The sequence below is a fragment of the Symphodus melops genome (genome assembly GCF_947650265.1).
Source record: "Symphodus melops genome assembly, chromosome: 2".
NCBI classification, from domain to species: domain Eukaryota; kingdom Metazoa; phylum Chordata; class Actinopteri; order Labriformes; family Labridae; genus Symphodus; species Symphodus melops.
Genome location: NC_136692.1, coordinates 12,118,841 through 12,131,107, shown reverse-complemented (window position 1 = coordinate 12,131,107; position 12,267 = coordinate 12,118,841). Strand labels below are relative to the sequence as shown.

At 42.7% G+C, this 12,267-nt stretch overlaps 1 protein-coding gene across 9 annotated transcripts in view; it reads right to left on the bottom strand.

Annotated features, from left to right (window-relative positions):
* Window positions 1–12,267, bottom strand: part of fat1a (FAT atypical cadherin 1a) — a 75,138-nt gene that overhangs the window by 25,667 nt on the left and 37,204 nt on the right. For 7 of the 9 annotated variants that reach the window (XR_013778600.1, XM_079337212.1, XM_079337217.1 and 4 more), the window contains exons 5-10: window positions 11,177–11,506; window positions 9,438–9,654; window positions 8,024–8,092; window positions 7,395–7,534; window positions 1,021–1,296; window positions 551–761 (exon numbers count right to left, since the gene is read on the bottom strand). Coding sequence is in view for 8 of the 9 variants with exons in the window: in XM_079337212.1 (XP_079193338.1) it covers window positions 551–761; window positions 1,021–1,296; window positions 7,395–7,534; window positions 8,024–8,092; window positions 9,438–9,654; window positions 11,177–11,506 (1,243 nt within the window). In the remaining variant the exon portion in view is untranslated. The remainder of the gene's footprint in view (window positions 1–550; window positions 762–1,020; window positions 1,297–7,394; window positions 7,535–8,023; window positions 8,093–9,437; window positions 9,655–11,176; window positions 11,507–12,267) is intronic. The other 2 variants (XM_079337214.1, XM_079337215.1) reach the window with 1 other exon arrangement.

The window sequence follows — 12,267 nt, the reverse complement described above, 5'->3', positions numbered from 1 at the left end:
TATACTTGTTAACAGCATGCTCACTATGACCTACAAGGTGATTTTTACATTTTCCCAGTAATTCCATATACCCCAAAAAATGTGGGAGTTTAACAGCATCAACATTTGGATAACAACCATCTGTAGTCCTCACCAATCAAGTCATCCTAGAATTTGACTCAAAACAAAGCAAGCTAAATATCAGATGCATTAAGTCATCTCCGCTATATGAGAAATACTTAGATCCCAACAAAAAGCTACTAACTGCATGTTTGTTGCTCTCATAGAACAGTTCTTTGTTGCAGAAAGCCATCGTGGGAAAATGTAAGCAGGGAACTGCCCCTCTCCTACGTATTTGAAGATCCTCTAGACAAAGTCCTCAATATTCTCCTGCTATTTGTAAAGTATGCCATTCATGCTCAAGTTTCAGTGGGCTGCAGGACTCCAAATGACTCATACATTTTTACGAGCTGATTTCATTTGCATGAGGTTACAATGAACGCTTTCTGCAATGACACAACACTTCAGGAAATTGTGGCTGAACAGAGTGGCACAGCAACTGTGTATTTACCTGATTCAATGCTGTATACAATCTCTGCGTTAGCTCCCTTGTCCTTGTCCAGAGCTGTGACCTGCAGTACAGCCGAGCCTACAGCTGCAGATTCGAACACTCGGCCAGAGTAGGGTGTGCCTATAAACCAGGGTGCATTGTCATTTGTGTCACCCACATTGACAATAACACGCACAAGGTTTCTCTTCACTGGAATGTCCTGATCTCGAACCTAGAGAATGAAAATTTTGAGAAAGGGACAGAAGTTGACAGGATGAAGAAAAGCTGGCAGGCAGGAGCATGAGATGCCTGAAGGTATAATAATATACACTTTATTTAAACTACTCACATTTTGAAACCTTTGAACAAAAAAGCTAATTCTCTTAATTTAGTGTCTTTTCCACTTTTGCAATCCTTTTTTTTTTAAACAATTTCAATGAACTTCTTCTTATTGACTAATAGTTGAAGCATCAGCGTTGATTGATTCATACCATGACTGTGAGGACGTGGCGATGCATAGTCTCGTGATCCAGTGGCTCAGTGGTGTACAGAGTCCCTGTTCCCGGGTCAAGTCGGAACTTTCTCAGGCTGAAAGGATCTGTGCTGCTGAGGAGTGTAAAGGTCATTTTGTTCTTCTCATCTCTGTCCACGGCGCTGATTTGCAGGACTTCAGTCCCCGCTGGTTCGTCTTCAGAGACATTCACCTCGTAATAACTCTGGGAGAACTGTGGCCGGTGGTTGTTGGTGTCAATGACCCGGATAAGCACCTGTAAGAGAGGGGAGAAAGACGGATGATTTTGTCATCTGAATAATCCTTAGAATTGGAAATACATTTTTTCATCAAGTTTTATCATTGTGTACTGTCACTATTTTGCAGCCTGGTGCTCCAACCGCATAATGAACCAGTCAAAATAAATCCTGTGTTTCATTTAGAGTTCAACATTTATACTATAGAAGTAGGTGAGAGGACATGTTACAAAAAGTTTAATGTTAGAGGCCTTTCCATGAATCTCATGTACATAGAACATATCTCAGGATGATACGACTTAAAGGACGTGTTCACAGGGTTTGTTGTTTCGGTTTTGCAGTTAAATATTCTGCAATTGTATTCACAGACGAGCGTTCGGATTCGAATCCAGTGAAGCACATTTCTAAACATACTCTATGCTCTTTCCTTGGATGGCATAAAATGCAGTCTTAGTGCTTTCCCCCCCCTTCATGCATAACAAAGACAACATCCCCAAACTGTAAAATTCCAGTGGGAGCATGTTTTATCAACACCAGCCACTCGTCTACTGGACTTCCGACAGAGGATTATGGAGAGCTGCTGGAATGCCATCTCTGCTTCCCAAACCAGCGAGGGGGGCTTCTGCCGTTGCCAAACATGGCGAACAAAGGGATCAGCCCAGATTAGACACCTGCATACCAAACACAAGGGGGTGATGTCCCGCAAGGCAACAGACCAAGCTGAGCTGTTTGTTGCAGAAACACTGAGAGGGGGGCATTCTAAAAAAAAAAAGAAAGAAGCTCTGACCAGCTGACAACTCACTAGCTGACCAGGATCTGTCAGATCTGTGGTCGACACAACTTCCCAATGTTGTTTTTGTCATAATACCCTTTGTGGAGCGCTGTGAGCCTATATCAGAGACAAATATAGACTCAACCTGACAGCACTGATAACATTTACAATCTGCTGTGTGCTGTGATGTCGGCAATGCTGCTGAGACCCGCAGATGTCATCTTGCAGGGGGAGCGCTGGGCTGCATGCGTCGTTAGCTGGCTGTTTGCCACAAGTCATGTGCTTCATCGGGACGCGCAATTCTGAACAAATCCACTCATCTGATGAGACATTAACCCCAAAAAAATAAGTGTTTGAAACTGGGCCTCGAGAGCGTGTTTCACCATCAACAGCCTGGCAATCTATCTCACTCCAAGCACGTCGTCTCATGTCATGCCAGACATCGCACAGCAACACATCTGACAATCCACCTCCAAACTCACACAAAGATGCACACATGCACGCACGCACCCACACATCGGGGATCATAAAATTGTGACTGCCACACATACATCCATTCACACAAAAGAGGCTGTCCAATGTGTCTCAATCTGGCAAGCGTCAGATAACACGTCTTGTGAATTGCGAGTAAGGTGGCGAGGGCTGATAGTGCCGTCAAGAAGTAGAAAGGAATGGGACCTGGTCAGTAGTATCCACCATCTATCTCACAATGCAGTTTTTCATATGGTTTCCAAGGCACAGCAAGGCTATTCAGCGCCCCCCCCCCCCCCCCCCCCCCGAGTCCCCCCCTCATCTGCACACAAACTTGGCTTTTCTTCTGCTAGAAGGCTCGACAACACATCAAAAGGAACTTTGCCCCTCAAACATCACAAAACGGCATGGCAGAGCCTCAGTGCAGCAGAAATGCTGGTGTGGATTGAAAAAATGCTGCAGTCTTTGTATATGGGCTTCCTCTGGGAATGCTGGAGAGGAACAAGAGTGGGACTCAGACACAGACGTGACAGATGGAGATACGAAAAAAAGAAAAAAAAACCTCTTCTGTGAGGTTGAGATGAAAATAAGAAAGAGGAGTGAGTAAAGCCAAGAAAGCGAAGGGAAATGATCAAACTTAAGAAAGAAATGAAATAAATAGAAACACAACGACAGATAAGGATAAAATGCAAAGAAGTCATGGAACCAGAAAAAAAAAGGAGTCCCAGATACAATAGTCAGCTTTGAAACTCACAAGTATGAGCGACTAAGGTGAACCTTGCAGGGAGACATAAAGAGAGTCTTTGTAATGTGGACTGAGATAACAAGAGAAGCAGGAGACCAGGAACAGATTGTGTGCAGAACAGCTTGAGGTACTTCTGCACAGCCACGGGAGTATGTCATATAGCTGAAGATGGGGGGGAAGGGAGGCTGGGATGCATGCCGAGGCTGCCTTGTTGGCACAGATTCTAGCTATGAGGTGCCCAAGCTCGAGAGAAAAAACAAAAAAAAACCCTCTTGACTCCATCAGCTGATTCTTCAGAGGCGCCTTCATAGAAATACAACCGTCAGTTGGAAAACACAACACAGAAAGCCAACTGTTTCACATCCCGCAGACATTCAAATCAAGGCTGCATGTTGCGCTATTCTCCCGTCCTGTAGTTTGTTCCTGTAATTTGAGCACAAAAAGATATTAAAGGACAAAAGGTGTGCCTCAAAATGAACACAAAGCCAGTAGAAGCTGCTAAATAAAGAATCCCCTTCTTCTCTTCTACACCAAACAAGACAGGCAGGAGCTCTTATTGTGCTCATTGTCCTCCTGTGCCATGCGTAGGAGAGGAAGCCCCCCTGCCAGGTGGCAGGTTCTGGGCAAAGGCAGGGCACTGGCACCGAGCACTCCAACATGTTCCCAAAACAGGATTAACACAGCCCACTACCCACACAGGTCCAGCACTCATTTGCGCTCCCCCCCCCCCCCCCCCCCCCCCCCCCCCCCCCATTCCTGTCCTAACAGAATAATCATCACCACTGCAAGCCTGACCAATGAGTGTAGAACTTTTATTTAAAAAGGAAGAGGAAGAAATCCTTTAGAAAAAGTGAGACAAAGAGGGATAGAAAGAGACAGGGGAAAAAAAGTTAAAGAAAACCTTTCAAAAAGTAAAAAAAACAGGGCATCGCGTCTGGCAGCGTAGCTTCCACATGACTTTGATTTGAGGAAAAGATAAGACCAAGTCGGTGCTTGCACGAGGTGCTCTGCATGTGTGCGATCAGGAGGATCTCATTTGCAGTGAAATTCTGGATGAAGAAGACAAATCCATTCCCCATAACAAAACAACTTTTTTTATATGTGACTGTCTGCTGATATTCTCTCTCCATGGATTTGTTTCTGTTGCGAGGCGAGAGACAAAAAAAACACATTACTCAACACCAGCCCTAAAACTTAACAATCCAAGCGTATTAACTAACTCAGGAAGTGAATTAATCCCCTTTTCAGAGTGGTTTGGCAGAGCCATTTAACAACCTTTGCCCTGTTGGTTACTACTTATGGTTACATAAAACTTCTCAGCAAGCAGTGCATTTACAGTCAGCACTGAACAATGTTATCGGATAAACAAGTTAGTAGCCAAAATACTCATGGGGCTTAGCTGAAACATGATGGACTCAGAGCTCCAACCAACACAACGTTTCTTTGACACTCTTTTTTTTTTTTGGTATGAAATACTGAGATAACAATACTTGGGCTGTTTTATCAGTAACTTTCCAAATGTGGACACTGTCTGCCGGCTCAGCTGAGAGTGTTTGCCTCTTACAGTCACATATTTGGCTCCGGGGATATCCCAGGCAGCCGGCCTAAATCGCAAAGTTGATTCATGGAGCACACAAATTCAGTAAATCTGCAGAAAACAGATGACCTACAGCAGTCAGTTGGCTGCATGTGACACACTAACACACATCCGTAATAGAGCCTGCACCTCTATTAATATACTGAAAGATGCACATCAAGTTAGCATGCAGTGAGGAAGAGTGCACTGTTACGTGATAAGCTTCATGTGATACACCATACATGTGATATGTGATATGACCCATTTATGTCTTTATAATACAAACTGCCATCACGTTGTACTTCAGGAAGTGTGTACAAATACAAGATGCTATTAGTTTTCACTCCCATTTAAGGACACGGAAATGAACTTTCAAAGTCCACGTTCATTCTGCATTCTTTGTAGGTCACATATGATCCTTCTTTTCAACCAGTTTAAACAAGTCTCCAAACTCCCCAAAACACGTCTGTGAAGTCTCTTGTTATAAATCCGTTCTGGTCCTGTGATTCATCATGCCAAAAAAAACTCCTCTATTTCAGTCCTGCTCAGAACGGGCTGTTTCTGTGTCTGTAGCTTTAAATGCAAATGAGCGGTGGCAGAGCCGCTCCACACCCAGGAACATCCCTCGTCAAGCAAAACATCAAAATACAGGCAGAGGACAGTCACCTCCAAACGTGTATGGAGACCCTCAAGTTGATTAGGCAGCATTACTTTTGTATAAGTCTCATTTATAGAAAAAAAAACCCTGAATGACTCTATCTTCGAGAAGTCTATTAAGTGGCCCTGTGTTTTTGATCACTATATGAATTAGATCATTACTTGTAAATTGAAGCACACCCAGTCCAACTGAAAATCAATTCCTGCTTAGAATTAGACCTTTAGAATGGGTTCACCTTTGACTGTGATAAATCTGACTTAAAATGTCACTGTGGGCTGAACTGAGAGGCTTTTAAATCAGTTTCTGCCTCTTCAGAAAATGCTTCCTGGTGAGAGAAAAGCACGGATGAGAAAATGGGCACTTTGTGGCTGTTTTTTAAAGTTGTGCATTAAACCGAAGGACGCTGCTGCATCCGTGGATGAGCTGCAAAATACCAGAGAAGGCGGCGCTTCATCCGAGGCTCAGTGGAGCACGGCAACCAGATGATGAAAGGCTTTATTCACACAGAGTGACAACAAATAGATTCTTTCCCTGCTACAGTTCTCTGAAGCTCCCCTCTGAGGACAAAGGACAAAACATTTTGAACGCTACCATTCCACAGGGCACAAACTAACTTGTATTAATGTTCAAAATCTCATGGACAGGGCATGACCATCTGAACAAAAACTAGAGACAACTTGCTACTAAAAGGCTCTTAAAATGGAGGGTCAGCTCTCATATCAGCTGGAGAGTCAGACATATTCAAGTAGAAATAAATCAGCATATTAATATATTCAAATGAAACCCTGCCACTGCTTTAAAAGCACGTCTGAGTTTATTTATTCTGGCTTAAATAGGTATCATAGGGCATTTGTTTTTCAGTTTATAGACATCACGTATGAGTGCTACATGTTCAGTTCTTTCAATGCAATCAGGAAAGACAGAGGCCTTACTGTTCCTCTCCGAGAGAAGTAAGAGAAGGTTCACAGGTTCAGAGGAGAGTGAGGGGGGGGGGGGAGGGGGCTGAAGAATGTACACTTTAAAAAAAAAAAAAAAAAAAAGTTCTGGCTAGACGCCACCATCATCACAGCGACTCTGCATCAGGAATGAGACAATGGAAGATTCCTGAAGTTCAGCGCTACAATGAGACGGTTGAGAACAGAAAAGGAGGAGCAATCATGGCCCACCTCATGGCTGAACACATTCTTGAAAAGTCCTGGAAAAATCCAGTGTCCATCTGGTTTTTATTTTCTCTTTTTATTTCCTTCCTCTGCTTTGATTTATTTTTTCTTTTGTTTAATCACTCACTGAGAAGTCACACTTTGACATTAATGACAATGTTTTAAAATATGTTTTAAAACTTGATTCTAGTTTGATTATTAGTCATAACAAATAGTAAATTACAGTGTACAGATGGTTATCGTAACTTAGCATTAAGACGAGCAACAGTGGGGAAAAGCCTGGCTGCCAGCATGTGAAATCAACCAGGACCTCCACATGTTTTTCAAAATAAAAGATCTGCTCCTTTATTGGTGGGCTGATGAGTGAAAATACAAAAGCAACTCCGGTGCTAAAACAGATTTTGATCACAATCTGCTCCAGGCGATGTAATAAGATGTGTGTCACATCCCATTCTTGTTGCGTTTCATCTGCTCATATGTTACACAGTTGGGTGACACGGTTAGAAGTCAGGTGATGTGCAGATGTTTGGAAATTAAAACCAAGAATCTGTCACTTTCCCGTTTGAGAGCAGCGAAAGTGTCACAAAGCAAACATATTCCAACAAACAGGACGCTTTGGCCATCGCTTCACTCATTACCTATCACTTCCCTGGCTGCTAATCCTCACATGACAAAAAAACAGGAACATGACAACAGCCTCATCGGCGTCCAACCATTTCATTAGCGTTTCAATTACCTGGGTGCTGACAGTTCGTGTCCCATCTGTGGCTTCCACCGTCAGGTTGTAATTTGATTTCTGCTCTGTGTCCAGGGGCCGTGCAACAATCAAGGTTCCACTGGCCTTGCCAATGTCAAAGCGGCTGTCGTAATTACCACCTGTGGAATAATTTTTTTTGTACAAACAGAAAAAAAAAAAAAAAAAGATTAGTGGCAAATCATTGCTTGGTTGTCTTGCATGTGGCAAGGATGCACAAACATTTAATGGGGGTGCTGAAGTGCACAAACAAACATCTGTTTTCTTGCCGTGCTGCTGTCCTACATTATGAAACGCTACGCTAACGTAGCAGTCATTTTGTTGATCCACATAATAGCTATTTCATGCAATTAACCCAAGAACATCCCTTTATATCGTATGCATTACTTAACTCTTAGCACAAACCAAACAACACGGGGGTGAAATGAAGCTCTGAATCACACAATGTAAGGAGAGGAGGATTTCATGTAATTCAGGTCACACGAGGAACAGATGTGGCACAACATCAATCCAACAGCACAACACAAGCACAGCCCACAGGCAGCACCAACACACAGTGTAGGATGATCTCTTAATACAAGCACAGCCTATTAGGAGATCCCAGCAGCTACCTTCTGCTGTACAGTTGTGGTCACAAGCCATCTGAAGGATGTAAAACATCTCAGTATCCTCTATGCCGTCTTGCAAAAAAATCCCACCAAACCGAACATTCCAGAAGAAAAGAGGGAAGCGGTAAAGCAGAGCACACAGAGAGAAGAGAAGAAAAGAGATGTGTCAGTCAGGCATTGATTAGAGGGCGGACAGGCTGGGAGGAAGAGAGGAGAGGCAAGCATTTCTTTCTTTACTTTTTTTTCTTTGTTGGACGTCGTCAGTTTAAGCCTTCTCATGCATTTATTGTTCATTATCACTCAACAGAGGACTGTACTTCAATGGTGGGCTGTCAATTTAACTTGAATAAACTACATTTCAGTTGGCTAACAATCAGAGCCATTAAAGATGTCAACACTTATTGTGTGTGAACGATTAATGCGTGACACAATTCTGTTGTCTCAGGTGCTAAACAATGACAGAGAGCAAATATTAAAAAAAAGAAGAAAATGAGAGAAAATGCTTTAAATGTTTGACTCTAGAAATCTAAACGCTTTAAGTAAAAGCCTGCCTTTCCTTCATTGTTCACTGAATGTTTATTTCCATGACGTCTCTGTGCTGCCACTTCTATTTAACCCCTAATTAGACCTGAAAGTGCAGCGTCTGCATCATATCTTTGAACAATTGGCAGTGCGGGACAAAGTCAACAAACAAATGTTTGCTTTCAGCTTTAATTAAACGACTTCTGAAATCAAAGTGACTGGGTTGAGATTCAGCAACACTTCACTTCACAGTCCTTCAACATTTTTAATTGACCGACATTGCTATTTTTCAATAACAGAAAATAGCAGATCAAAATATAAATGTGTCACTTTTGTTTTACATCTATGCTTATTGATTTTAAATCCAAGACAAGGTTAAAGTGCCGGACCAAAAAAACATCAAAGCTGTGTGTGATGAAGGTCGAGGGCCCGAAACGAATCCATTCAACGAATCCATTCAAGGTCAATGATTTGTTAGCTACTTCTGGTGTGTGAACTTTTTTTCATACCGACAGAAAACTGGAAATACCTCCCGTTTTATCAGTTTAACAAGACTAGGAAAAGATGTGTGCTGTTTTCACAACATTTTAAGTTATTGAGGCAAACACATGTTTACGAATGCTTTGTTTTTAGGCAGCTAATACAGCTAAGATCCCACTGATAAACTTGAGAACTCCTCCTTTAATTGTGACTCTTGACTGTCATGCTCGAAGATAAAGAATTATGTTGTTCTCACACACAAACACTTAGTTAGTCACACAGTGTACAAAGTTGTTCTGTCTACAAAGCTTTTTTTATGTCAAAGAGCATTTCTACAGTTAGCACACACACACACACACACACACACACACACACACGCACACGCTGTCCAAAGTGTCAATGAAAACTGAAGTACCTGTGATTTCGAACCACACAGGAACATCAGAGGATTCTGTGGCAACCACGCCCACCATGTGAGCCACGGGGTCACTTTCCATGACGGAAAAGGTGAAGGGAGACTCCTCGAAGAGTAAGGGAGCCGCATCGGCCGGCAGTTCCGGTTTGGTAATCCACTCGATATGGAGGCGACAAGTGGAGGACTTCTGAGGACGCCCATTGTCAACGGCTTTAATCTGAGAGGGGGGCACAGAACCACTGACTGTGTTAGACAGTGTTACCTAACAGTCTGTTGCAAATTAGCTTTCGGCACAGCTCACTGACACCTTCTCTGCATGAATGTCTTTCGAAAAGAAGAAGAAGAATAATACAGGGACGTTACAAGCAGAATGTGCGAAAAACATACAAAGTGAAGACAAACTGTGAAGAACTTCATGTAATGTCAAACCCGGATTCAAGGCAAAACTCCCAGAACAATTTGAGTCTTAATCTTAATCTCAGTTGTCCCCTGAGCTGCCCACATGGCAAAGGTATGGATGACTACTCGGAATAACAAAGGAGGCTTTGTGTTGTAATCTTTTGTTATCCAACCCTTTGTGTGGACTTTAATTACTGTAAACTGCATTCAACAGCGTTTCTTGCAATCGTTAAAAATAACTGCGAATTCACTGGGGATGTCAAATCTAAGTTAAAAAAATATTGTAAAGCAACAAATGTGGTTGTTAAGAATGATTACAGTTTTCACAGCCACTGAGATGACAAAATCAAAGTTACTGTCTTGATTTTTATCTCCCTGATAGAATCAATTTTAATTTCACATGTACGACTCGCATCCCCGACCGATCTACAAGACTGCTCCCTAAAAAACAGCTGTCATCACTAAAAAAAAAATATATAGTTTCAAGATGAACACGCTAACAGTTAGCTAACAGTAGTGTCATACTGATGCTTGACTGATCCCCTCAGTGACAGAACCCTGGTGAGAACAGAGGACAGTACATCCTTAAAATGATGAGATTTTATTGAGATATTTTCACCTTCTGTGCGCAAAAAAAAATAAAAAAAAAGTGGTTGATAATGCAGTCTGGTGGAAATGCACTTTTTGTGAGTGATTTAATTCTACACTTGTGAATCCACATGATGTGTGTGGAGCAATTAAACTCGGGTTTGCAGAGAAAGAAGGGAATGTGGAGAAACACAAGGGGGCTAGAAAAACATGAGAAGGAGAGGAGAATAAAGCCGTAAAACAATAAACAAGCATCTGCTGCTGAAATTCACTGCTCGCTAGAGAGACTATTAGGGCTTTCACACTTGCACATAACTCCTGATATTTACAGGAGGAGCTGTATGTGTGAACGCAAACAGCAGAGTTTCACCTCGAGCGAGTGGGAGAGGGTGGGGGAGTGTATTCCCTATTCCCTCTGACGGGTACTAACATAAACTGAATGCATTGTGTTCTCTGAGTGGTATTTCTGTGCTTCTCTTTAGTTGATGCTGTGATTCTGTTGAGCTACACGTATCATTGATTTAAAGGGAGATGTTCTTCTCATAGTGTCGTATAGTGGACTCTGTTTCTGTTCTTTTAAATCACGTCATCCGTCTGACAGGGACAGTGCCTCACTGTGAGGTGCAAATGTGAATAGCCAGGTCTGGAGAATTTCAGGAGCAGTCGTCCTCTAAGAATTTGCAGGAGCGCATTATGTGAAAACGGCTGATGAGGCTGAGAACAGCGCGCAGCCACCAGGATTATTCACTCACTGTGAGAATGTCGTACTCTCCAGCAGAGGAGAACTTCTTAGACGACACCAGGCCGGTTTTGGGCTCGATGAAAAACTTCCCGTTTTCATCTCCCTCCTCGATGCTGTAGGAGATCTCTGCATTGGGTCCGTCATCTCGATCCGAGGCAATGACACGATACACCGGGTCTCTCTTTGCGGCTCTCTCCTTCTCCGGCCTCTCGCGCTCAGGGAGCTTGATCTTGTAGATCTTCTCCAGGAACAGTGGTCTGTTGTCGTTCTCGTCAAGAACCCGGACGATGACGCGGACAGTGGTGGATCTGGCTGGAACGCCGTGGTCGGTGACTGTGATCTGAGAAGTAAAAAAAACAAAAACAAGTTTTAGGAAAGTTTCATTACAAGTTTGAAACTCCAACTCCAACATAGTCAAACTGAACTTCTAAGCAACTATTTTATTGTTTGTAAAGATGAAGCGCTGTGTCCTCGTCCTACATGAATCCACTACAAGGAGGGATGTAATGATTTACTCAGCTCACGATTCACGATACTGGGTAAACCATACGATTCTCTTATGATTTTTTGCGACAGAGACGGGGCGAGATCGGAGCTTCTCTTTGTGCTGTCCATTAAATGCTGCATCATGTTGGTTGTCCTAATTGTGTAGTTCTCTGTCTTCGTGATCTTTGCACACAGTTGTTGTCTCATTCGTTATATTCTCACCTGCTTTCACTGCCTGCTTATTCCAACAACCTCCTCTGTTCTACGGTCGCTGATGCTCACGATATATTACTCATTTCACCCATTTGCACATTGAGACCTTTAAACTGATTTTCGCCTTCCTCACCATTAATCTTTACATCTCTAACTACATTAAGGATCCCAAAAAAAACTTAAAACACTTCACTTCACAATCCTAGAAATACTGCTGTTACTGTGAACTGCACCACAGGTCAACTGTCTTGTAAAACTGTCATTACAGCTTTGCAGCCATATTGAATCTGTAACATCTGCATCGATGTGTGTATTTACGAGGAGCGCATGACGATATACTGCCTGATGGATTTTTTGAGCACGGCCCTCGCATCGGAGGCCTTGTTTCATAAAGTCTTATAC